This window comes from Babylonia areolata, chromosome 19 (genome assembly GCF_041734735.1).
Source record: "Babylonia areolata isolate BAREFJ2019XMU chromosome 19, ASM4173473v1, whole genome shotgun sequence".
In the NCBI taxonomy this organism is placed as follows: domain Eukaryota; kingdom Metazoa; phylum Mollusca; class Gastropoda; order Neogastropoda; family Buccinidae; genus Babylonia; species Babylonia areolata.
This window is the reverse complement of record NC_134894.1, coordinates 652,483-679,088: the sequence shown is the minus strand read 5'-3', so window position 1 is coordinate 679,088 and position 26,606 is coordinate 652,483. Positions and strand designations below refer to the sequence as shown.

The 26,606-nt window shown below is 46.4% G+C and overlaps 1 protein-coding gene across 25 annotated transcripts in view; it reads right to left on the bottom strand.

Moving 5' to 3' along the window:
* Positions 1 to 3,102: 3,102 nt before the first annotated feature.
* Positions 3,103 to 26,606, bottom strand: part of LOC143293349 (hexokinase-like) — a 103,831-nt gene continuing 80,327 nt past the window's right edge. For 3 of the 25 annotated variants that reach the window (XM_076604153.1, XM_076604127.1, XM_076604152.1), the window contains exons 7-12: positions 25,145 to 25,257; positions 24,246 to 24,401; positions 21,833 to 21,972; positions 18,277 to 18,410; positions 8,336 to 12,285; positions 3,103 to 8,287 (exon numbers count right to left, since the gene is read on the bottom strand). In XM_076604153.1, coding sequence (XP_076460268.1) covers positions 12,172 to 12,285; positions 18,277 to 18,410; positions 21,833 to 21,972; positions 24,246 to 24,401; positions 25,145 to 25,257 — 657 coding nt within the window. In that variant the 3' untranslated portion in view covers positions 3,103 to 8,287; positions 8,336 to 12,171. Of the gene's footprint in view, positions 12,286 to 18,276; positions 18,411 to 21,832; positions 21,973 to 24,245; positions 24,402 to 25,144; positions 25,258 to 26,606 lie in introns of all 25 variants that reach the window. The other 22 variants (XM_076604141.1, XM_076604140.1, XM_076604144.1 and 19 more) reach the window with 22 other exon arrangements.

Here is a 26,606-nt window from a genome sequence, read left to right as displayed (position 1 = left end):
TGTGGTGTGGGGTGCATTGAGTTGTGGTGTGGTGTGATGTGATGTGGTGTGGTGTGATGTGGTGTGGTGTGGGATGCAGTGAGTTGTGGTGTGTGTGATGTGGTGTGGTGTGATGTGGTGTGGTGGGGGTGTGATGTGGTTTGGTGTAGTGGCGGTGTGGTGTGGTGTGGTGTAGTGTGGTGTGTTGCAGTGAGGATGCAGTGTGGTGTGGTGTGGTGTGGTGGGGATGCAGTGTGGTGTGGTGTGGTGTGGTGGGGGTGCAGGGAGGTGTGGTGTGGTGTGGTGGGGATGCAGTGTGGTGTAGTGGGGATGCAGTGTGGTGTGGTGTTGTGTAGTGGGGGTGCAGGGAGGTGTGGTGTGGTGTGGTGGGGATGCAGTGTGGTGTAGTGGGGATGCAGTGTGGTGTGGTGTTGTGTAGTGGGGGTGCAGGGAGGTGTGGTGTGTTGCAGTGAGGATGCAGTGTGGTGTGGTGTAGTGGGGGTGCAGGGAGGTGTGGTGTAGTGGGGATGCAGGGAGGTGTGGTGTAGTGGGGGTGCAGGGAGGTGTGGTGTGGTGGAGGTGCAGGGAGGTGTGGTGTGGTGTGGTGGAGGTGCAGGGAGGTGTGGTGTGGTGGAGGTGCAGGGAGGTGTGGTGTGGTGTGGTGGGGGTGCAGGGAGGTGTGGTGTAGTGGGGATGCAGGGAGGTGTGGTGTAGTGGGGATGCAGGGAGGTGTGGTGTGGTGGAGGTGCAGGGAGGTGTGGTGTGGTGTGGTGTGGTGTGGTGTGGTGGGGGTGCAGGGAGGTGTGGTGTAGTGGGGATGCAGGGAGGTGTGGTGTGGTGTGGTGGGGGTGCAGGGAGGTGTGGTGTAGTGGGGATGCAGGGAGGTGTGGTGTGGTGTGGTGGAGGTGCAGGGAGGTGTGGTGTGGTGTGGTGTGGTGTGGTGTGGTGGGGGTGCAGGGAGGTGTGGTGTGGTGTGGTGTGGTGTGGTGTGGTGGGGGTGCAGGGAGGTGTGTTGTGGTGTGGTGTGGTGTGGTTGGGGTGGGATGGGGTGTGGTGTGGTCTGGTGTGGTGTGGTGTGGTGTGGTGCAGTGAGTTGTGGTGTGATGTGGTGTAGTGAGTTGTGGTGTGGTGTGGTGTGGTGTTGTGTGGGGTGGTGTGGTGTGGTGTGGTGTGGTGTGGTGGGGGTGCAGGGAGGTGTGGTGTGGGGGGAGTGCAGGGAATTCGGGGTCACAGGAGGGGAGAGCAGTCAGAGGGCAACAGGATTTGTATGTCCATGCTGCTCACTGAGCCACTTGTGACAGACAGGTGACAGGTGACAGTGGTGCACAGTGCCGTCATCACACAGGTGACAGTGGTGCACAGTGCCGTCATCAGACAGGTGACAGTGGTGCACAGTGCCGTCATCAGACAGGTGACAGTGGTGCACAGTGCCGTCATCACACAGGTGACAGTGGTGCACAGTGCCGTCATCACACTGGTGACAGTGGTGCACAGTGCCGTCATCACACAGGTGACAGTGGTGCACAGTGCCGTCATCACACAGGTGACAGTGGTGCACAGTGCCGTCATCATACTGCACCTTGCTCCGGGCCGATGATACTGACGACCTTCATTTGTCCCACGCGAGCTGATAACACGGACAGTGGCCTGCCCATGCCACGGGTCAAGGTCACAACAGCACCAGGACTCCAGCACTGACTCACAGATAGACTTGTGGATAACAACTACCTGCAGGCAGACCATGTGTGTCAAGGCACATGTACCCACCATTTTCCACACCTCACATACCCACCATTTTCCACACCTCACATACCCACCATTTCCCCACACCACATGTACCCACCATTTCCCCACACCACATGTACCCACCATTTTCCACACCTCACATACCCACCATTTTCCCACACCTCACGTACCCATGTGGTTGAGTTATGGTGGTGAGGGTGGTTATGTTGGTGAGGGTGGTTGAGTTATGGTGGTGAGGGTGGTTGAGTTATAGAGGTGAGGGTGGTTATATTGGTGAGGGTGGTTGAGTTATGGTGGTGAGGGTGGTTATGTTGGTGAGGGTGGTTGAGTTATGGTGGTGAGGGTGGCTGAGTTATAGAGGTGAGGGTGGTTATATTGGTGAGGGTGGTTGAGTTATGGTGGTGATGGTGGTTGAGTTATGGTGGTGAGGGTGGTTGAGTTATAGAGGTGAGGGTGGTTATGTTGGTGATGGTGGTTGAGTTATGGTGGTGATGGTGGTTGAGTTATGGAGGTGAGGGTGGTTGAGTTATGGACGTGAGGGTGGTTGAGTTATGTTGGTTGAGTTATGGAGGTGAGGGTGGTTGAGTTATGGAGGTGAGGGTGGTTGAGTTATGTTGGTAATGGTGGTTATGTTGATGAGGGTGATTGAGTTATGTTGGTGAGGGTGGTTGAGTTATGGAGGTGAGGGTGGTTATGTTGGTGAGGGTGGTTATGTTGATGAGGGTGGTTATGTTGATGAGGGCGGTTGAGTTATGTTGGTGAGGGTGGTTATGTTGATGAGGGCGGTTGAGTTATGTTGGTGAGGGTGGTTATGTTGATGAGGGCGGTTGAGTTATGTTGGTGAGGGTGGTTATGTTGATGAGGGCGGTTGAGTTATGTTGGTGAGGGTGGTTATGCTGCTGAGGGCGGTTGAGTTATGGTGGTGAGGGTGGTCGACTTTTGTTGAGGGTGGTTATGCTGGTTGATTTAAGGTTGTGAAGGTGGTCGAGTTATCGTTGAGGGTGGTTTAGTAATGGTTATGAGGGTAGCTTAATTATAATTGCACGTGGTTATGTTGGTGAGGGTGGTTGCGGTTCGGTTGTGAGGGTGACTGCGTTAAGGTTGTGTTACAGTTGTGAGGGTGGTTGCGTTACGGTTGTGAGGGTGGTTGTGTTACGGTTGTGTGGGTGGTTGAGTTATGGTTTTGAGGGTGGTTGAGTTACGTTGGTGAGGGTGGCTGAGTTAGAAATACATTCTCTCTTTCATTCATACACACTCCAAAATACAAAGATGTACACTAACATGTGTGTACGTACATGTGTGTACACACAAAAGAGAAAGATAGAAAAAGACAGGCAGCCAAGACAATGTACTCATTGTAAAATAGACCAAAACAAAAACTGTTTGCAAATATTTATTCCTTCTTAAGAATCCAAACACTGTTCTACAGAGGAGAATTAAAGGCCAGTGCACAGACTGTGGGGCACCAGTGGAGGAGACAAACAGGTGACAGTCACCGTCCCATTCTGACTACACCAAACCAGGTGACAGTCACTGTCCCATTCTGACCACACCAAACCAGGTGACCGTCCCATTCTGACCACACCAAACCAGGTGACTGTCCCATTCTGACCACACCAAACCAGGTGACTGTCCCATTCTGACCACACCAAACCAGGTGACCGTCCCATTCTGATCACATCAAACCAGGTGACAGACACCGTCCCATTCTGACCACACCAAACCAGGTGACAGTCACCGTCCCATTCTGACCACACCAAACCAGGTGACAGTCACCGTCCCATTCTGACCACACCAAACCAGGTGACAGTCACCGTCCCATTCTGACCACACCAAACCAGGTGACTGTCCCATTCTGACCACACCAAACCAGGTGACCGTCCCCGTCCCATTCTGACCACACCAAACCAGGTGACTGTCCCATTCTGACCACACCAAACCAGGTGACCGTCCCCGTCCCATTCTGACCACACCAAACCAGGTGACAGTCACCGTCCCATTCTGACCACACCAAACCAGGTGACAGACACCGTCCCATTCTGACCACACCAAACCAGGTGACCGTCCCCGTCCCATTCTGACCACACCAAACCAGGTGACAGTCACCGTCCCATTCTGACCACACCAAACCAGGTGACCGTCCCCGTCCCATTCTGACCACACCAAACCAGGTGACAGTCACCGTCCCATTCTGACCACACCAAACCAGGTGACAGTCACCGTCCCATTCTGACCACACCAAACCAGGTGACCGTCACCATCCCATTATGACCACACCAAACCAGGTGACAGTCACCGTCCCATTCTGACCACACCAAACCAGGTGACTGTCCCATTCTGACCACACCAAACCAGGTGACCGTCACCGTCCCATTCTGACCACACCAAACCAGGTGACCGTCACCGTCCCATTCTGACCACACCAAACCAGGTGACACTGTTTTCCTAACATATCATTTTTGCTGTGATAATGTCACTGTTTTCCAAACAAACTATCGTGATAATGTTACTGCTTTCTGGATAAACCATATGATGATATATGTTATTATAATGTCACTTTTGTCCTAACAATGTGTAGTGATAATGTCACTGTTGTCCCAACAAACTGTGTGTAGTGATAATGTCACTGTTGTCCTGACAAACTGTGTGTAGTGATAATATCACTGTTGTACTGACAAACTGTGTAGTGATAATATCACCGTTGTCCTGACAAACTATGTGTAGTGATAATGTCATGTTGTCCTGACAAACTATGTGTAGTAATAATGTCACTGTTGTCCTGACAATCTGTGTAGTAATAATGTGACTGTTGTCCTGACAAACTATGTGTAGTGATAATGTCACTGTTTTCCTAACAAACTGTGTGTAGTGATAATGTCACTGTTGTCCTGACAAACTGTGTGTAGTAATAATGTCACTGTTGTCCTGACAAACTGTGTGTAGTGATATCACTGTTGTACTGACAAACTGTGTAGAGATAATATCACCGTTGTCCTGACAAACTATGTGTAGCGATAATGTCATGTTGTCCTGACAAACTATGTGTAGTAATAATGTGACTGTTGTCCTGACAAACTGTGTAGTAATAATGTGACTGTTGTCCTGACAAACTGTGTGTAGTGATAATGTCACTGTTTTCCTAACAAACTGTGTAGTGATAATGTCACTGTTTTCCTGACAAACTGTGTAGTGATAATGTCACTGTTTTCCTGACAAACTGTGTAGTGATAATGTCACTGTTGTCCTGACAAACTGTGTAGTAATAATGTGACTGTTGTCCTGACAAACTGTGTGTAGTGATAATGTCACTGTTTTCCTAACAAACTGTGTAGTGATAATGTCACTGTTTTCCTAACAAACTGTGTAGTGATAATGTCACTGTTTTCCTGACAAACTGTGTAGTGATAATGTCACTGTTTTCCTAACAAACTGTGTAGTGATAATGTCACTGTTTTCCTGACAAACTGTGTAGTGATAATGTTACTGTTGTCCTGACAAACTGTGTAGTAATAATGTGACTGTTGTCCTGACAAACTGTGTGTAGTGATAATGTCACTGTTTTCCTAACAAACTGTGTAGTGATAATGTCACTGTTTTCCTAACAAACTGTGTAGTGATAATGTCTCTGTTTTCCTAACAAACGGTGTAGTGATAATGTCACTGTTTTCCTGACAAACTGTGTAGTGATAATGTCACTGTTTTCCTAACAAACTGTGTAGTGATAATGTCACTGTTTTCCTAACAAACTGTGTAGTGATAATGTTACTGTTTTCCTGACAAACTGTGTAGTGATAGTGTCACTGTTTTCCTAACAAACTGTGTAATGATAATGTTACTGTTTTCCTGACAAACTGTGTAGTGATAATGTCACTGTTTTCCTAACAAACTGTGTAGTGATAGTGTTACTGTTTTCCTGACAAACTGTGTAGTGATAATGTCACTGTTTTCCTAACAAACTGTGTAATGATAATGTCACTGTTTTCCTGACAAACTGTGTAGTGATAATGTCACTGTTTTCCTAACAAACTGTGTAGTGATAATTTTACTGTTTTCCTGACAAACTGTGTAGTGATAGTGTCACTGTTTTCCGGAGTAACTGTGTAGTGACAGTAAAGAGTGGTAACTCTCTCCATTCACAAGGTACACAACTTCAAGTCAGTGCTGCTTACGCTACCAGTTCAGCTAGCACACAGGTAAATAAAAGGTACATTGGAACAAACCCAGAGACTTCCTCAAAAAAAGGAAGTGCCGGGCCTGTCCTTATACGGATCATTTGACATGTGCACACAGCAGCAAAGACAGAAAAAAATGTGCAAACACAAATTAGCTTTTATTCAAGACTGGCATAGCCTCTTTAATCCTGAACAAGCCACACAGAGCACATGGACAATACAGAACACACACATGGTTGCCTCGGTGTTTTTCAACTGGAAATTAAACAATGCACAAGCTAATTTGTGTTTGCACATGTGTTTGCTGCGTAAGCAGCACTGACTTGAAGTTGTGTACCTTGTGTATGGAGAGAGTTATCACTCTTTACTATTTGTTAATCATTTCATCTCTTGGCCTCATTGTTTATTAATTATGTGCAGGGATAGTGTCACTGTTGTCCTGACAAACTGTGTAGTGATAATGTCACTGTTTTCCTGACAAACTGTGTAGTGATAATGTCACTGTTTTCCTAACAAACTGTGTAGTGATAATGTCACTGTTTTCCTGACAAACTGTGTAGTGATAATGTCACTGTTTTCCTGACAAACTGTGTAGTGATAATGTCACTGTTTTCCTGACAAACTGTGTAGTGATAATGTCACTGTTTTCTTGATAAACTGTGTAGTGATAATGTCACTGTTTTCCTGACAAACTGTGTAGTGATAATGTCACTGTTTTCCTGACAAACTGTGTAGTGATAATGTCACTGTTTTCCTGACAAACTGTGTAGTGATAATGTCACTGTTTTCCTGACAAACTGTGTAGTGATAATGTCACTGTTTTCTTGATAAACTGTGTAGTGATAATGTCACTGTTTTCCTGACAAACTGTGTAGTGATAATGTCACTGTTTTCCTGACAAACTGTGTAGTGATAATGTCACTGTTTTCCTGACAAACTGTGTAGTGATAATGTCACTGTTTTCCTAACAAACTGTGTAGTGATAATGTCACTGTTTTCCTGACAAACTGTGTAGTGATAATGTCACTGTTTTCCTGACAAACTGTGTAGTGATAATGTCACTGTTTTCCTAACAAACTGTGTAGTGATAATGTCACTGTTGTCCTGACAAACTGTGTAGTGATAGTGTCACTGTTTCTGACAAACAGTGTCGTGATAATGTCACTGTTTTCCTGACAAACTGTGTTGTGATAATGTCACAATTTCTGACAAACTGTGCAGTGATAGTTTTCTGACATCTGCTGTGCACCATCAACATCTGTTTGCACAGTGAGATTCCCAACAAGGCATAAAACACTGCCTCCCTATTTCCGTTTGCACAATGAGATTCCCCAAAAGCATAAAACAAAGCTCCCTATGGCAAACTTGTCAGAGTTGAAGCACATGTCACACTGTAAAAACAAAAATGGACACAGGCACACTGTATAGACAGTAATGAACAGACACAGTCACACTGTACAGACAGTAATGAACAGACAGTCACACTGTACAGACAATAATGAACAGACACAGTCACACAAACAATAGTGAAGAGACACAGTCAACAAGGAACACAGCAAGGACACAGTCCAACAGTGCTGAGGACCAGGGAACATGGAGGTACCACAGGGACAGGACACAATGTGACATCTCTCAGCACTCCACTGGTGGTTATCCTCCACCTCACAGACACACAGGTCATCTCTCAGCACTCCACTGGTGGTTATCCTCCACCTCACAGACACACAGGTCATCTCTCAGCACTCCACTGGTGGTTATCCTCCACCTCACAGACACAAGCTGTGATGATCAGACCTGTCCCTGTGTGACAGGTGTCCAGACAACCAGCTGTGATGATCAACCAGACCTGTCCCTGTGTGACTGGTGTCCAGACAACCAGCTGTGATGATCAACCAGACCTGTCCCTGTGTGACAGGTGTCCAGACAACAAGCTGTGATGATCAGACCTGTCCCTGTGTGACTGGTGTCCAGACAACAAGCTGTGATGATCAGACCTGTCCCTGTGTGACTGGTGTCCAGACAACAAGCTGTGATGATCAGACCTGTCCCTGTGTGACTGGTGTCCAGACAACCAGCTGTGATGATCAACCAGACCTGTCCCTGTGTGACTGGTGTCCAGACAACCAGCTGTGATGATCAGACCTGTCCCTGTGTGACTGGTGTCCAGACAACCAGCTGTGATGATCAACCAGACCTGTCCCTGTGTGACTGGTGTCCAGACAACCAGCTGTGATGATCAGACCTGTCCCTGTGTGACTGGTGTCCAGACAACCAGCTGTGATGATCAGACCTGTCCCTGTGTGACTGGTGTCCAGACAACCAGCTGTGATGATCAGACCTGTCCCTGTGTGACTGGTGTCCAGACAACCAGCTGTGATGATCAACCAGACCTGTCCCTGTGTGACTGGTGTCCAGACAACCAGCTGTGATGATCAGACCTGTCCCTGTGTGACTGGTGTCCAGACAACAAGCTGTGATGATCAGACCTGTCCCTGTGTGACTGGTGTCCAGACAACCAGCTGTGATGATCAACCAGACCTGTCCCTGTGTGACAGGTGTCCAGACAACCAGCTGTGATGATTAGACCTGTCCCTGTGTGACTGGTGTCCAGACAACAAAGTGTGATGATCAGACCTGTCCCTGTGTGACTGGTGTCCAGACAACCAGCTGTGATGATCAACCAGACCTGTCCCTGTGTGACTGGTGTCCAGACAACAAGCTGTGATGATCAGACCTGTCCCTGTGTGACTGGTGTCCAGACAACAAGCTGTGATGATCAGACCTGTCCCTGTGTGACTGGTGTCCAGACAACAAAGTGTGATGATCCATCAGACCTCTCAGCACTCCACTGGTCGTTATCCTCCACCTCACAGACACACAGGTCATCTCCACAGAACAGGTGACGGGACTGAACCTAACTCACCCATCCAGTGACCGCCCAACTGTACTTCAGGCCCATCACACTATCCTTTCCTTGCGGCACTTCCATCACACTATCCTTTCCTTGCGGCACTTCCATCACACTATCCTTTCCTTGGGGCACTTCCATCACACTATCCATTCCTTGTGGCACTTCCATCACTATCTGTTCCTTGCGGCACTTCCATCACACTATCCATTCCTTGCGGCACTTCCATCAAACTATCCTTTCCTTGCAGCATTTCCATCACACTATCCTTTCCTTGCGGCACTTCCATCACACTATCCATTCCTTGTGGCACTTCCATCACACTATCCTTTCCTTGCGGCACTTCCATCACACTATCCTTTCCTTGCGGCACTTCCATCACACTATCCTTTCCTTGCGGCACTTCCATCACACTATCCATTCCTTGCGGCACTTCCATCACACTATCCATTCCTTGCAGCACTTAAGAGTTCAAACCTCCAAGCTCCCTCCAGTGGACTGCTGTGTGGCACAGCATCAGTGAGACCACCTCAGGCACTGACACCATCTACAACACCTGCAGCTGAGATATGTCAGTTTGAATCAAGGAGCACAGGTATGTCACGGTTTGAACACAGATATGTCACGGTTTGAATCAAGGAGCACAGATATGGTAAGAGTTTGAGTCAAGGAGTAGATATATGAAAGACTGAATGCAGAAATCAAGATATGTGAGAATCTGAATGCAGGAGCAAAGATATACATGAGGTGTCCACACAGGAGCAGAAATATGTGCTGTCCATACTGTCTTCACAACTGACACGTGACAACCCATAGGAGGGGAGCTAACTGACACGCGACAACCCACAGGAGGGGAGCTAACTGACACGTGACAACCCATAGGAGGGGAGCTAACTGACACGTGACAACCCATAGGAGGGGAGCTAACTGACACGTGACAACCCACAGGAGGGGAGCTAACTGACACGTGACAACCCACAGGAGGGGAGCTAACTGACACGTGACAACCCACAGGGGGGGGAGCTAACTGACACGTGACAACCCACAGGAGGGGAGCTGACACGTGACAACCCACAGGAGGGGAGCTAACTGACACATGACAACCCACAGGAGGGGAGCTAACTGACCCTGACAGCCAGCATCAGGCGGGCTAGCCCCACATGGCAGGTGGAGTGACAAGTGCTAAAAGTCCAGACAACAAGCTGTGATGATCAACCAGACCTGTCCCTGTGTGACAGGTGTCCAGACAACAAGCTGTGATGATCAGACCTGTCCCTGTGTGACTGGTGTCCAGACAACAAGCTGTGATGATCAACCAGACCTGTCCCTGTGTGACTGGTGTCCAGACAACAAGCTGTGATGATCAACCAGACCTGTCCCTGTGTGACTGGTGTCCAGACAACAAGCTGTGATGATCAGACCTGTCCCTGTGTGACTGGTGTCCAGACAACAAGCTGTGATGATCAGACCTGTCCCTGTGTGACTGGTGTCCAGACAACAAGCTGTGATGATCAGACCTGTCCCTGTGTGACTGGTGTCCAGACAACCAGCTGTGATGATCAACCAGACCTGTCCCTGTGTGACTGGTGTCCAGACAACAAGCTGTGATGATCCATCAGACCTTTCCCTGTCAACTCTCCACCCCACCACACACACACACACACAAAGGATGGGGATTTCAACAGACAACACTGAAAAACCTGCTCTAGTTCTACTGCAGATGTTCCAAGGTTCCACGTGAATGCCAGCTGAGAGCTGAGCACTTGTTTCCCCAGGCAAAATGTCAATAATTATGTACAAACAACATGAGTGAGGATGACCATGTAGACATGATAGTGCACATCATCAGGTCACAACTATCATGGTGCAAGTCAAAGGACTCCAGTTGTTCACATCACCTCCAAAACCACCTCCTCATCCTATATATAGATCACAGCAATGCATGATGGGAATTAGGTTAGCACTGACAACTGTATAAATGACCACCACCAGTAGGAGATCTACACATGTCCAGTGATAAACACCCTTTGGACAAGCCAGGTCCACCTATAAAAATCTCTTTATTTCAACACACTGAGGCTTGACAGGAGCCATGACGTGAAAACAGGCAGCAAACCGCTTTGTTCCTGACAATGATGTCAGCTGCCTGCATCACTGAACATCACACCACACACACCTACTGAACATCACACCACACACATCTAATGATAAATGGCCACACATTCACACACCTACATTGATCATCACCACACATTCACACACATGTAGATATCATAGCTACACATTCATACAAGCATATGACACAAATACTGCAGCTGTACACTCTGTCTCTATATCTTATCAACATTCACACCACAGGAACCAGAGCAAACAAAACCAACAAAACAAAGCTAAATGCGAGACCATCAACTCCTGCAGATAATAATTTGTACTGGTAAGAGGCATGCAATAAATTACAGACACAAGGTCCCCCCACTAGCAAAGAGGCACAGAGACTGGTGTTGTGTGGTCTGGAACCAGAGACTGGTGTTGTGTGGTCTGGAACCAGAGACTGGTGTTGTGTGGTCTGGAACCAGAACCTTCAGTCAGCACATGGCTTGATGCCAACACTGCTGCATCAGCCCTGCCCCCTCCACATCACACACACCTTCATGGCCACACGTCTAACACATCCACATCAAACACACACATATCTTCCATCTTTTCTGTTTGTAAACCACATCAAACACATTTACATATATATATCTCTTGTTTGTTTGTTTTAAAAGTGTTTTAATAAATACAGAAACTGAAGAGAGAAAAATACTCTTCTACATCAAAGAGAAAAAATAAAATCAACTCAACTCAGACTTCCAAACCATTCTCCAAACAACCCCCTCTCTCTTCAAAGGTCAGAAATAGTCCTCCAAAGCAGGTACTCAATACACACCCCCTCTCACTCACACACACTGACCAGCACGCCGTGTTACTCCAGGTCAACCTAGCTGTACATTCAAGTGTCATTGAAAGCAGACTATTCTGAACAAAATGGCGGACACACTGATAAACTGCTAGATAAAAGACAGCTAAAAGAGAAATGATCAGTCTAGCACAAACAGCGTGCAGTGGACCAACACTGTCCAGGGTCCAGGGCTGGCAGGGGGGACGTGATTGGGGGTGGACCATGCAGCACATGACTCCCTCCTCACCTCTCCTCCCCCACCACAAGTGGTACTGACATGCTGGAGAGAGTTCCTCCCTTTTGCTGTCACCCCCCACCCCCCTCCAATCTCGACAGTGTGGGTGAATGGCTGAGCAGCACATCATGCCCCAAGGGGGGGAGGGTGGTGGTGGTTGAGGGGGGAATGTGAGGGGGGAGCGTGCTGTCTAGATGATCACGCTTCCTCCAGAGGCCTGCCCTCCCTGCAGGATCCTGTTTGCAACAGCTGCCACCAGTGCTGCCCCCTTGCCACTACCGTCCTCCGACAGCATGAACTTGAACTGTAACACACATCACACGTCAACACAACACACCATATCTATGCACAGTCATAAACACTACCACAACACATTTCAATACAGTCATAACACACCATCACAACGCACTATATCCATAGTCATAACACACCATCACAACGCACTATATCCATAGTCATAACACACCATCACAACGCACTATATCCATAGTCATAACACCATCACAACACACTATATCCATAGTCATAACACACCATCACAACGCACTATATCCATACAGTCATAACACACCATCACAACACACTATATCCATAGTCATAACACACCATCACAACGCACTATATCCATAGTCATAACACCATCACAACACACTATATCCATAGTCATAACACCATCACAACACACTATATCCATAGTCATAACACACCACAATCACTATATCCATACAGTCATAACAAACCATCACAACGCACTATATCCATAGTCATAACACACCATCACAACACACTATATCCATACAGTCATAACACACCACCACAACACACTATATCCATAGTCATAACACACCACCACAACACACTATATCCATAATCATAACACACCACAACACACTATATCCATAAAGTAATAACACACCACCACACACTATATCCATACAGTCATAACACACCACCACAACACACTATATCCATAGTCATAACACACCATCACAACACACTATATCCATAGTCATAACACACCACCACAACACACTATATCTATACAGTCATAACACACCACCACAACACACTATATCTATACAGTCATAACACACCACCACAACATGTCAACACAATGGCACAACGCACCATATTATCACAAAACCGACACAACACACCATGTCAACACCACACATGTCAACAAAACACCACACCATGTCAATACAACAGCACATCAACACAACACCACACCATGTCAACACAACAGCACATCAACAGAACACCACACCATGTCAACACCACACCACACCAACACCATGTCAATACAACATGTCAACACCACACACCATGTCAACACAACACCATGTCAACACAACATCACACTATGTCAACACCACACCATGTCAGCACAATACCACACCATGTCAACACAACACCACACCTGTGAACACAACACCACGTCAACACCACACACCATGTCAACACAACATCAGCACCACACGTCAACACAACACCACACAATGTCAAAACCACAAAACCGCAACACCATGTCAACACAACACATCAACACAATGCCACAACAAACCATGTCAACACAATGCCACCACATACCATCGCAACACATCATGTGAACACAACACCACCACACACCATGTGAACACAACACCACAACACATCATGTGAACACAACACCACAACACATCATGTGAACACAACACCACCACACACCATGTGAACACAACACCACCACACACCATGTCAAGTCAACACAGCGCCACCACAAACCAACGCAACACACCATGTGAACACAACACCACAACACATCATGTGAACACAACACCACAACACATCATGTGAACACAACACCACAACACATCATGTGAACACAACACCACCACACACCATGTGAACACAACACCACCACACACCATGTCAAGTCAACACAGCGCCACCACAAACCAACGCAACACATCATGTGAACACAACACCACAACACATCATGTGAACACAACACCACCACACACCATGTCAAGTCAACACAGCGCCACCACAAACCAACGCAACACACCATGTGAACACAACACCACAACACATCATGTGAACACAACACCACAACACATCATGTGAACACAACACCACAACACATCATGTGAACACAACACCACCACACACCATGTGAACACAACACCACCACACACCATGTCAAGTCAACACAGCGCCACCACAAACCAACGCAACACACCATGTGAACACAACACCACAACACATCATGTGAACACAACACCACAACACATCATGTGAACACAACACCACAACACATCATGTGAACACAACACCACAACACACCATGTCAAGTCAACACAGCGCCACCACAAACCAACGCAACACACCATGTGAACACAACACCACAACACACCATGTGAACACAACACCACAACACACCTTGTCAACACAACGCCACCACAAACCAATGCAACACACCATGTAAACAACACACCATGTCAACACAGCGCTGCCACACACCGACGCAACACACCATGTGAACACGTCACCACACACCATGTGAACACGTCACCACACACCATGTGAACACGTCACCACACACCATGTCAACACAACATCACCACACACCATGTCAACACAACATCACCATACACCATGTGAACACAACATCACCACACACCATGTGAACACAACGCTACCACACACCATGTAACATAACGCTACCACACACCATGTCAACACAACGCCACCACACACCAACAAACACACCCTGCCAACACAACTTCACAATACAACACATCAACATATATGACCACAATACATCACACCATGTCAACACAATGACACAACACACCATGTCAACATAACACACCATGTCAACACAATGCCACAACACATCACTTCAACACACCATGTCAATACAAAACTCAAAGTCAACACAACACACCATGTCAATACATCACATCATGTCAACTCAATACACCATGTCAATACATCATGTCAATACATCACACCATGTCAATACATCGTATCATGTCAACACAACACACCATGTCAATACATAATGTCAATACATCACACCATGTCAACACAACACACCATGTCAATACATCATGTCAATACATCACACCATGTCAACACACCATGTCAATACATCGTATCATGTCAACACAACATGTCAATACATCACATCATGTCAACACACCATGTCAATACATCACATCATGTCAACACAACACGCCATGTCAATACATCACACCATGCCAACACAACATGTCAACACAAGGTCATAACAAACCATGACAACATACTATCACAACAAACCATGTCAACACCATATAACACCACAGCATATCAATTCACTGTAACTCCACATCATGTCAACACACTGTCAACTCACCGCACATAAAAAAACAACCAAAATCATGTCAACATGTGTGAAGTATAAGGAACATATGCAGTCACATGTGTGTGAAGGAACAGACAGGCATTCAAAGATATGTGTGTAAAGGGAGAACAGACAGCAGTCATGTGTAATGGGTGAACAGACAGCAGTCATGTGTAACAGACAGCAGTCATGTGTAATGGGTGAACAGACAGTAGTCATGTGTAATGGGCAGTCATGTGTAATGGGCAGTCATGTGTAATGGGTGAACAGACAGCAGTCATGTGTAACAGACAGCAGTCATGTGTAATGGGTGAACAGACAGTAGTCATGTGTAATGGGCAGTCATGTGTAATGGGCAGTCATGTGTAATGGGTGAACAGACAGCAGTCATGTGTAAAGGGGAACAGACAGCAGTCATGTATAATGGGCAGTCATGTGTAATGGGTGAACAAACAGCAGTCATGTGTAATGGGCAGTCATGTGTAATGGGTGAACAGACAGCAGTCATGTGTAATGGGTGAACAGACAGCAGTCATGTATAATGGGCAGTCATGTGTAATGGGTGAACAAACAGCAGTCATGTGTAATGGGCAGTCATGTGTAATGGGTGAACAAACAGCAGTCATGTGTAATGGGCAGTCATGTGTAATGGGTGAACAGACAGCAGTCATGTGTAATGGGTGAACAGACAGCAATCATGTGTAAAGGGGAACAGACAGCAGTCATGTATAATGGGCAGTCATGTGTAATGGGTGAACAAACAGCAGTCATGTGTAATGGGCAGTCATGTGTAATGGGTGAACAGACAGCAATCATGTGTAAAGGGGAACAGACAGCAGTCATGTATAATGGGCAGTCATGTGTAATGGGTGAACAAACAGCAGTCATGTGTAATGGGCAGTCATGTGTAATGGGTGAACAGACAGCAGTCATGTGTAATGGGTGAACAGACAGCAGTCATGTATAATGGGCAGTCATGTGTAATGGGTGAACAAACAGCAGTCATGTGTAATGGGCAGTCATGTTTAATGGGTGAACAGACAGCAGTCATGTGTAATGGGCAGTCATGTGTAATGGGTTAACAGACAGCAGTCATGTGTAATGCGCAGTCATGTGTAATGGGCAGTCATGTGCAAAGGGTGAACAGACAGCAGTCATGTGTAAAGGGGAACAGACAGCAGTCATGTATAATGGGCAGTCATGTGCAATGGGTGAACAGACAGCAGTCATGTGTAAAGGTGAACAGACAGCAGTCATGTGTAAATGTGTAAAGGGTGAATAGACAGCAGTCATGTGTAAAGGGGAACAGACAGCAGTCACATGTAAAGGGTGAACAGATGGCAGTCAAATGTAAATGTGTAAAGGGTGAACAGACAGCAGTCATGTGTAAAGGGTGGACAGCAGTCATGTGCAAATGGTGAACTGACAGCAGTCATGTGTAAATGGGAACAGACAGCAGTCATGAACAGACAACAGTCACATGTAAATGGTTAACAGACAGCAGTCACATGTAAAGGGGAACAGACAGCAGTCATGAACAGACAGCAGTCACGTGTAAAGGGGAAAAGAAAGCAGTCACGTGTAAAGGGGAACAGACAGCAGTCATGAACAGACAGCAGTCACGTGTAAATGGTGAACAGACAGCAGTCACGTGTAAATGGTGAACAGACAGCAGTCACGTGTAAATGGGGATAGCAGTCACGTGTAAAGGGTGAACAGACAGCAGTCATGTGTAAACGGTGAACAGGTAGTGATCATGTGTAAAGGGGGAACAGAGAGCAATCATGTGTAAAGGGGAACAGACAGCAGTCACGTGTAAAGGGTGAACAGAGAGCAGTCCTGTATAAATGGTGAACAGAGAGCAGTCATGTGTAAAAGGTGAACAGACAGTGTAAATGTGTAAAGGGTGAACAGTGGTCATTGTGTAAAGAGTGAACAGACAGCAGTCATGTGTAAAGGGTGAACAGACAGCAGTTATGTGTAAAGAGTGAATAGACAGCAGTCACGTGTAAAGGGTGAACAGACAGCAGTCACGTGTAAAGGGTGAACAGACAGTGTAAATGTGTAAAGGGTGAACAGTGGTCATTGTGTAAAGAGTGAACAGACATCAGTCACATGTAAAGGGTGAACAGACAGCAGTCACATGCAAAGGGTGAACAGACAGCAGTCATGTGTAAAGGGTGAACAGACAAGGTCATGTGTGAATGTGTAAAGGGTGAACAGACAGTGATCATGTGTAAAGGGTGAACAGACAGCGGTCATGTGTAATGGGAGAACAGACAGCGGTCATGTGTAAAGGAGAACAGACAGAGGTCATGTGTAAAGGGTGAACAGACAGAGGTCATGTGCAATGGGAGAACAGACAGCGGTCATGTGTAAAGGGTGAACAGACAGAGGTCATGTGTGAATGTGTAAAGGGTGAACAGACAGAGGTCATGTGTAAAGGTGAACAGACAGTGGTCATGTGTAAAGGGTGAACAGACAGAGGTCATGTGTAATGGGAGAACAGACAGCGGTCATGTGTAAAGGTGAACAGACAGTGGTCATGTGTAAAGGGTGAACAGACAGCGGTCATGTGTAAAGGAGAACAGACAGCGGTCATGTGTAAAGGAGAACAGACAGCGGTCATGTGTAAAGGAGAACAGACAGAGGTCATGTGTGAATGTGTAAAGGGTGAACAGACAGCGGTCATGTGTAAAGGGTGAACAGACAGCGGTCATGTGTAAAGGGTGAACAGACAGCGGTCATGTGTAATGGGAGAACAGACAGCGGTCATGTGTAAAGGAGAACAGACAGCGGTCATGTGTAATGGGTGAACAGACAGCGGTCATGTGTAAAGGGTGAACAGACAGCGGTCATGTGTAATGGGTGAACAGACAGACAGGGTTGGGTGGTCAGACGAACAGAGGTGAAGTGGTGACTGACCCGGATGCTGGGAGCCAGCACTTTGGTTTTCTGCACCATCAGGTCGTGAAAGAAGGGATGGAACCTGTACAGAGACCCGTCCACCCCCACAGTCACCTCCGGTCGCTGCATCTTGTTCAGTAGACAGGCCACACCTGTACAAACACACCTTGTTCAGTAGACTGGCCACACCTGTACAAACACACCTTGTTCAGTAGACTGGCCACACCTGTACACACACCTTGTTCAGTAGACAGGCCACACCTGCACACACACACCTTGTTCAGTAGACTGGCCACACCTGTACACACACCTTGTTCAGTAGACTGGTCACACCTGTACACACATCTTGTTCAGTAGACAGGCCACACCTGTACACACACCTTGTTCAGTAGACAGGCCACACCTGTACACACACACCTTGTTCAACAGACTGGCCACACCTGTACACACACCTTGTTCAGTAGACTGGTCACACCTGTACACACATCTTGTTCAGTAGACTGGCCACACCTGTACACACAACTTGTTCAATAGACTGGCCACACCTGTACACACACCTTGTTCAGTAGACTGGTCACACCTGTACACACACCTTGTTCAGTAGACTGGCCACACCTGTACACACACCTTGTTCAGTAGACTGGTCACACCTGTACACACATCTTGTTCAGTAGACTGGTCACACCTGTACACACACCTTGTTCAGTAGACTGGTCACACCTGTACACACATCTTGTTCAGTAGACTGGTCACACCTGTACACACAACTTGTTCAGTAGACTGGCCACACCTGTACACACACACCTTGTTCAGTAGACTGGTCACACCTGTACACACATCTTGTTCAGTAGACTGGCCACACCTGTACACACAACTTGTTCAGTAGACAGGCCACACCTGTACAAACACCTTGTTCAGTAGACAGGCCACACCTGTACACACACACCTTGTTCAGTAGACTGGCCACACCTGTACACACACACCTTGTTCAACAGACTGGCCACACCTGTACACACACACCTTGTTCAACAGACTGGCCACACCTGTACACACATCTTGTTCAGTAGACTGGCCACACCTGTACACACACACCTTGTTCAATAGACTGGCCACACCTGTACACACATCTTGTTCAGTAGACAGGCCACACCTGTACACACACACCTTGTTCAGTAGACTGGCCACACCTGTACACACACACCTTGTTCAGTAGACTGGCCACACCTGTACACACACACCTTGTTCAGTAGACAGGCCACACCTGTACACACACCTTGTTCAGTAGACTGGCCACACCTGTACACACATCTTGTTCAGTAGACTGGCCACACCTGTACACACACACCTTGTTCAGTAGACTGGTCACACCTGTACACACATCTTGTTCAGTAGACTGGCCACACCTGTACACACACCTTGTTCAGTAGACTGGCCACACCTGTACACACACACCTTGTTCAGTAGACTGGCCACACCTGTACACACATCTTGTTCAGTAGACTGGCCACACCTGTACACAAACATCTTGTTCAATAGACTGGCCACACCTGTACACACACACCTTGTTCAGTAGACTGGTCACACCTGTACACACATCTTGTTCAGTAGACTGGCCACACCTGTACACACATCTTGTTCAGTAGACTGGCCACACCTGTACACACATCTTGTTCAGTAGACTGGCCACACCTGTACACAAACATCTTGTTCAATAGACTGGCCACACCTGTACACAAACACCTTGTTCAGTAGACTGGCCACACCTGTACACAAACACCTTGTTCAATAGACTGGCCACACCTGTACACACATCTTGTTCAATAGACAGGCCACACCTGTACACACACCTTGTTCAGTAGACAGGCCACACCTGTACACACACCTTGTTCAGTAGACAGGCCACACCTGTACACACACCTTGTTCAGTAGACAGGCCACACCTGTACACACACCTTGTTCAATAGACAGGCCACACCTGTACAAACACACCTTGTTCAGTAGACTGGCCACACCTGTACACACACCTTGTTCAGTAGACAGGCCACACCTGTACACACAACTTGTTCAGTAGACAGGCCACACCTGTACACACACACCTTGTTCAGTAGACAGGCCACACCTGTACAAACACCTTGTTCAGTAGACAGGCCACACCTGTACAAACACCTTGTTCAGTAGACTGGCCACACCTGTACACACACACCTTGTTCAGTAGACTGGCCACACCTGTACACACATCTTGTTCAGTAGACAGGCCACACCTGTACACACACCTTGACACTGATCATGGATCATACACATTGCAAAACAGTGACATGACACTGATCATGGATCATACACATTGCAAAACAGTGACATGACACTGATCATGGGTCATACACATTGCAAAACAGCGACATGACACTGGTCATGGGTCATACACATTGCAAAACAGCGACACGGCACTGATCATGGGTCATACACATTGCAAAACAGTGACACGACACCGATCATGGGTCATACACATTGCAAAACAGCGACATGACACTGATCACAGGTCATACGCATTGCAAAACAGTGACATTACACTGATTATGGGTTATACACATTGCAAAACAGTGACATGACACTGATTATGGGTCATACACATTGCAAAACAGTGACATGACACTGATCATGGGCCTTACACATTGCAAAACAGTGACATGACACTGATCATGGATCATACACATTGCAAAACAGCGACATGACACTGGTCATGGGTCATACACATTGCAAAACAGCGACACGGCACTGATCATGGGTCATACACATTGCAAAACAGTGACACGACACCGATCATGGGTCATACACATTGCAAAACAGCGACATGACACTGATCACAGGTCATACGCATTGCAAAACAGTGACATTACACTGATTATGGGTCATACACATTGCAAAACAGTGACATGACACTGATTATGGGTCATACACATTGCAAAACAGTGACATGACACTGATCATGGATCATACACATTGCAAAACAGCGACATGACACTGATCATGGGTCATACACATTGCAAAACAGCGACACGGCACTGATCATGGGTCATACACATTGCAAAACAGCGACACGACACCGATCATGGGTCATACACATTGCAAAACAGCGACATGACACTGATCACAGGTCATACGCATTGCAAAACAGTGACATGACACTGATTATGGGCCATACACATTGCAAAACAGCGACATGACACTGATCAAGGGTCATACAAATTGCAAAGACAGTGACATGACACTGATCATATGCCATACACATTGCAAAGACATGATCATGGGTCTTACACATTTCCAAGACAGTGACATGACACTGGTCATGCACACTGCAAAGTCAGTGACGTGACACTGGTCATGCGTCACACACACTGCAAAGACAGTGCCGTGACACTGATCATGCATCATACACACTGCAAAGACAGTGACGTGACACTGCTCATGTGTCATACACAATGCAAAGACAGTGATCTCCAAACAGGACTGAACAAGAAAACTGAAAGAGCACAAGGAAGAGTGCAATGACAGAAGCCAAAGCCAGAGGGTATTTTACCTGCAGCAGCCAGGAAGGCGGCCCGCTTGGAGACGAGGCTGCAGACATGGCGGACCAGTTTACAGTCCTGCTCCGACACACTGTCCACCTCCAGCTCCTCAAAGATCTGCTTGGTCGTTGTGAATGCCTCTGGGTCGTCCCTGAACACACCACACTGAGTCAATGTCTTGACACTGTCCGGATCATCACTCACCACACACCACACTGAGTCAATGTCTTGACACTGTCTGGATCATCACTCACCACACACCACACTGAGTCAATGTCTTGACACTTTCCAGATCATCACTCAACACACACCACACTGAGTCAATGTCTTGACACTGTCCAGATCATCACTCAACACACACCACAATGTGTCAATGTCTTGACACTGTCTGGATCATCGCTCAACACACACCACACTGTGTCAATGTCTTGACACTGTCCGGATCATCACTCACCACACTGAGTCAATGTCTTGACACTGTCTGGATCATCGCTCAACACACACCACACTGTGTCAATGTCTTGACACTTTCCAGATCATCACTCACCACACTGACTCAATGTCTTCACACTGTCTGGATCATCGCTCAACACACACCACACTGTGTCAATGTCTTGACACTGTTCAGATCATCACTCACCACACTGAGTCAATGTCTTGACACTGTCCGGATCATCACTCAACACACACCACACTGAGTCAATGTCTTGACACTGTCCGGATCATCACTCAACACACACCACACTGAGTCAATGTCTTGACACTGTCCAGATCATCACTCAACACACACCACACTGAGTCAATGTCTTGACACTGTCCAGATCATCACTCAACACACACCACACTGAGTCAATGTCTTGACACTGTCCGGATCATCACTCAACACACACCACACTGAGTCAATGTCTTGACACTGTCCTGATCATCACTCAACACACACCACACTGTGTCAATGTCTAGACACTGTCTGTAAGGTCTCTGAATGTCTATTATTGTAGCTGTCACCAGTGGTATAGAAACATGTCAATGTACCTCTGAATGTCTATTATTGTAGCTGTCACCAATGGTATAGAAACATGTCAGTGTACCTCTCAATGTCTATTATTGTAGCTGTCACCAGTGGTATAGAAACATGTCAGTGTACCTCTGAATGTCTATTATTGTAGCTGTCACCAGTGGTATAGAAACATGTCAGTGTACCTCTGAATGTCTATTATTGTAGCTGTCACCAGTGGTATAGAAACATGTCAGTGTACCTCTGAATGTCTATTATAGTAGCTGTCACCAGTGCTATAGAAACATGTCAGTGTACCTCTGAATGTCTATTATAGTAGCTGTCACCAGTGCTATAGAAACATGTCAGTGTACCTCTGAATGTCTATTATTGTAGCTGTCACCAGTGGTATAGAAACATGTCAGTGTACCTCTCAATGTCTATTATTGTAGCTGTCACCAGTGGTATAGAAACATGTCAGTGTACCTCTCAATGTCTATTATTGTAGCTGTCACCAATGGTATAGAAACATGTCAGTGTACCTCTGAATGTCTATTATTGTAGCTGTCACCAGTGGTATAGAAACATGTCAGTGTACCTCTGAATGTCTATTATTGTAGCTGTCACCAGTGGTATAGAAACATGTCAGTGTACCTCTCAATGTCTATTATTGTAGCTGTCACCAGTGGTATAGAAACATGTCAGTGTACCTCTGAATGTCTATTATTGTAGCTGTCACCAGTGGTATAGAAACATGTCAGTGTACCTCTCAATGTCTATTATTGTAGCTGTCACCAGTGGTATAGAAACATGTCAGTATACCTCTGAATGTCTATTATTGTAGCTGTCACCAGTGGTATAGAAACATGTCAGTGTACCTCTGAATGTCTATTATAGTAGCTGTCACCAGTGCTATAGAAACATGTCAGTGTACCTCTGAATGTCTATTATTGTAGCTGTCACCAGTGGTATAGAAACATGTCAGTGTACCTCTGAATGTCTATTATTGTAGCTGTCACCAGTGGTATAGAAACATGTCAGTGTACCTCTCAATGTCTATTATTGTAGCTGTCACCAATGGTATAGAAACATGTCAGAGTACCTCTGAATGTCTATTATAGTAGCTGTCACCAGTGCTATAGAAACATGTCAGTGTACCTCTGAATGTCTATTATTGTAGCTGTCACCAGTGGTATAGAAACATGTCAGTGTACCTCTCAATGTCTATTATTGTAGCTGTCACCAGTGGTATAGAAACATGTCAATGTACCTCTGAATGTCTATTATTGTAGCTGTCACCAGTGGTATAGAAACATGTCAGTGTACCTCTCCATGTCTATTATTGTAGCTGTCACCAGTGGTATAGAAACATGTCAGTGTACTCTACCTGTGCTGCTGTCAACACAAGCTGCTAACAAAAAAACACTCACGATTCAATTTCTGAGACATATTTGGTGTAGAAGCGCCCCCTGGTGGCCATGTGGTAGGAACCTTCTCCGTTAAAGAGCAGACCATTCTTTCTCAGCTTCTCCAAGGCCAGACGAACAATCTCTCCCATGTACATGCCAGAGATGAACTTTTCGTACCTGTAACATGTATCACCTGGGATGAACATTTCACACCTGTCACACACATCACCTGACATCAACACTTCACACATGTCACACACATTACCTGACATCAACACTTCACACCTGTCACACACATCACCTGACATCAACACTTCACACCTGTCACACACATCACCTGACATCAACACTTCACACCTGTCACACACATCACCTGACATCAACACTTCACACATGTCACACACATTACCTGACATCAACACTTCACACCTGTCACACACATCACCTGACATCAACACTTCACACCTGTCACACACATCACCTGACATCAACACTTCACACATGTCACATACATCACCTGACATCAACACTTCACACATGTCACACACATTACCTGACATCAACACTTCACACATGTCACATACATCACCTGACATCAACACTTCACACATGTCACACACATTACCTGACATCAACACTTCACACCTGTCACACACACACACATCATCTGACATCAACACTTCACACCTGTCACACACACACACACACAATCATCTGACATCAACACTTCACACCTGTCACACACACACACACACATCACCTGATGTGAACACTACACCACCTGTCACACACATCACATGACATCAACACTTCACACTTAAGACAGCCTTACAGACTGGGTGGAGAAAGATAGAGAGAGATGACAGGTGGGTGGAGAGAGACGGGAATGCAGAGAGATGGAGAGAGAGAGGAGTACAGACCTGTGTTTGCCAGCATTGATTGAATGCTTGTCCACCTGTCTATCAAAATCTGTGGTGATAAAATCCAAACAGCCGTCATCGCCAAATGCCCCCCACTCTGTGTTGATCAACATCTGCACACACACACACGCACACACTGTTGATGAAGGGTTGTACTGCAGAACTATTTGATAATAATAATAATAATAAATAATAATGGTATTTATATAGCGCTGAATCTTGTGCAGAGACAAATCAAAGCGCTTTCGCAACAGTCATTCGCACGCATGCATAACTCTAAAACTGTAGAAACTAAAGACAAGGAAGGGCAGGCAAGGGAGGCTATTTTGGAAAGAGGTGGGTTTTAAGTCCAGACTTGACGAAGCGAAAGAGGAAGTTCATTCCAATCGCAAGGTCCAGAGACAGAAAGAACGGCGGCCAACAGTCGAGTGTTTGAATCTGGGTATGCGTAAACAAAGTGGATCCGAAGCCGATCGTAGTGAGCGAGATGGAGTGTAGAGGTGAAGGCAGCCACAGAGATAGGAAGGGGCAGTTTTGTGAATACATCTATAACATAGAGTGCTGATCTTGTACTTTATTCGGTGTGAGACAGGGAGCCAGTGGAGATGTTGCAAAAGAGGAGTGATGTGCTCAGATATTTTCTTTCTGAGGACGAGTCGGGCAGCAGAGTTTTGTATGCGCTGAAGGGACTGAATGGATGAAGCAGGCAAACCAGACAATAGAGAGTTACAGTAGTCAAGGCGAGAGAGAATGAGAGAAACGACAAGTCTAGATGTTGCGTCAGTGGACAGACATTTCCGGACAGCACTGATGCGCCGCAGTTGACAGTAGCAGGACTGACATATCTGACTGATAAATTTTTGCATGGACAGTGTATTGTCAAGGACAACACCGAGGTTCCTGACTGACGTGGAAAGAGGGATGGATGTACTGCCAAGTTTGATTTGTCAATTGTGATGGAAGACAGTTTTTGTTTAGTTCCTATGATCATTGCTTCAGTTTTGTCCGCGTTCAATTGTAACTTATTTCGAGTCATCCAGTTTTGAATGTCCAGGAAGCAGTTGGATGTTTCTTGCAAGAGCAACAATTTTTCAGGGGTATCACTCTTCTGGAGTTGAGTGTCATCAGCATAAGAATGATGACTGATATTATGGCGGTTGGTAATTTCAGCGAGAGGAGCAGTGTACAGTGTGAAGAGCACTGGGCCTAAAACAGATCCCTGGGAGTCGGACGCTATCAGCAGATTGTTCAGAATGTGGAAGAGAGTGGTTTTGGTGCTGTGGTCAGTGCGATAGGCAGACTGAAATGGGTGGATGAGATTGTTGAAACAAAGGTGGTTGTTGAGCTGCTTGAGGACAGCTTTTTCAAGGAGTTTGGACATGAATGGAAGATTAGAAACTGGTCGATAGTTTTTCAAAATGTTTGCGTCAAGGCTGGGTTTCTTCAGAAGAGGCTGGACGAT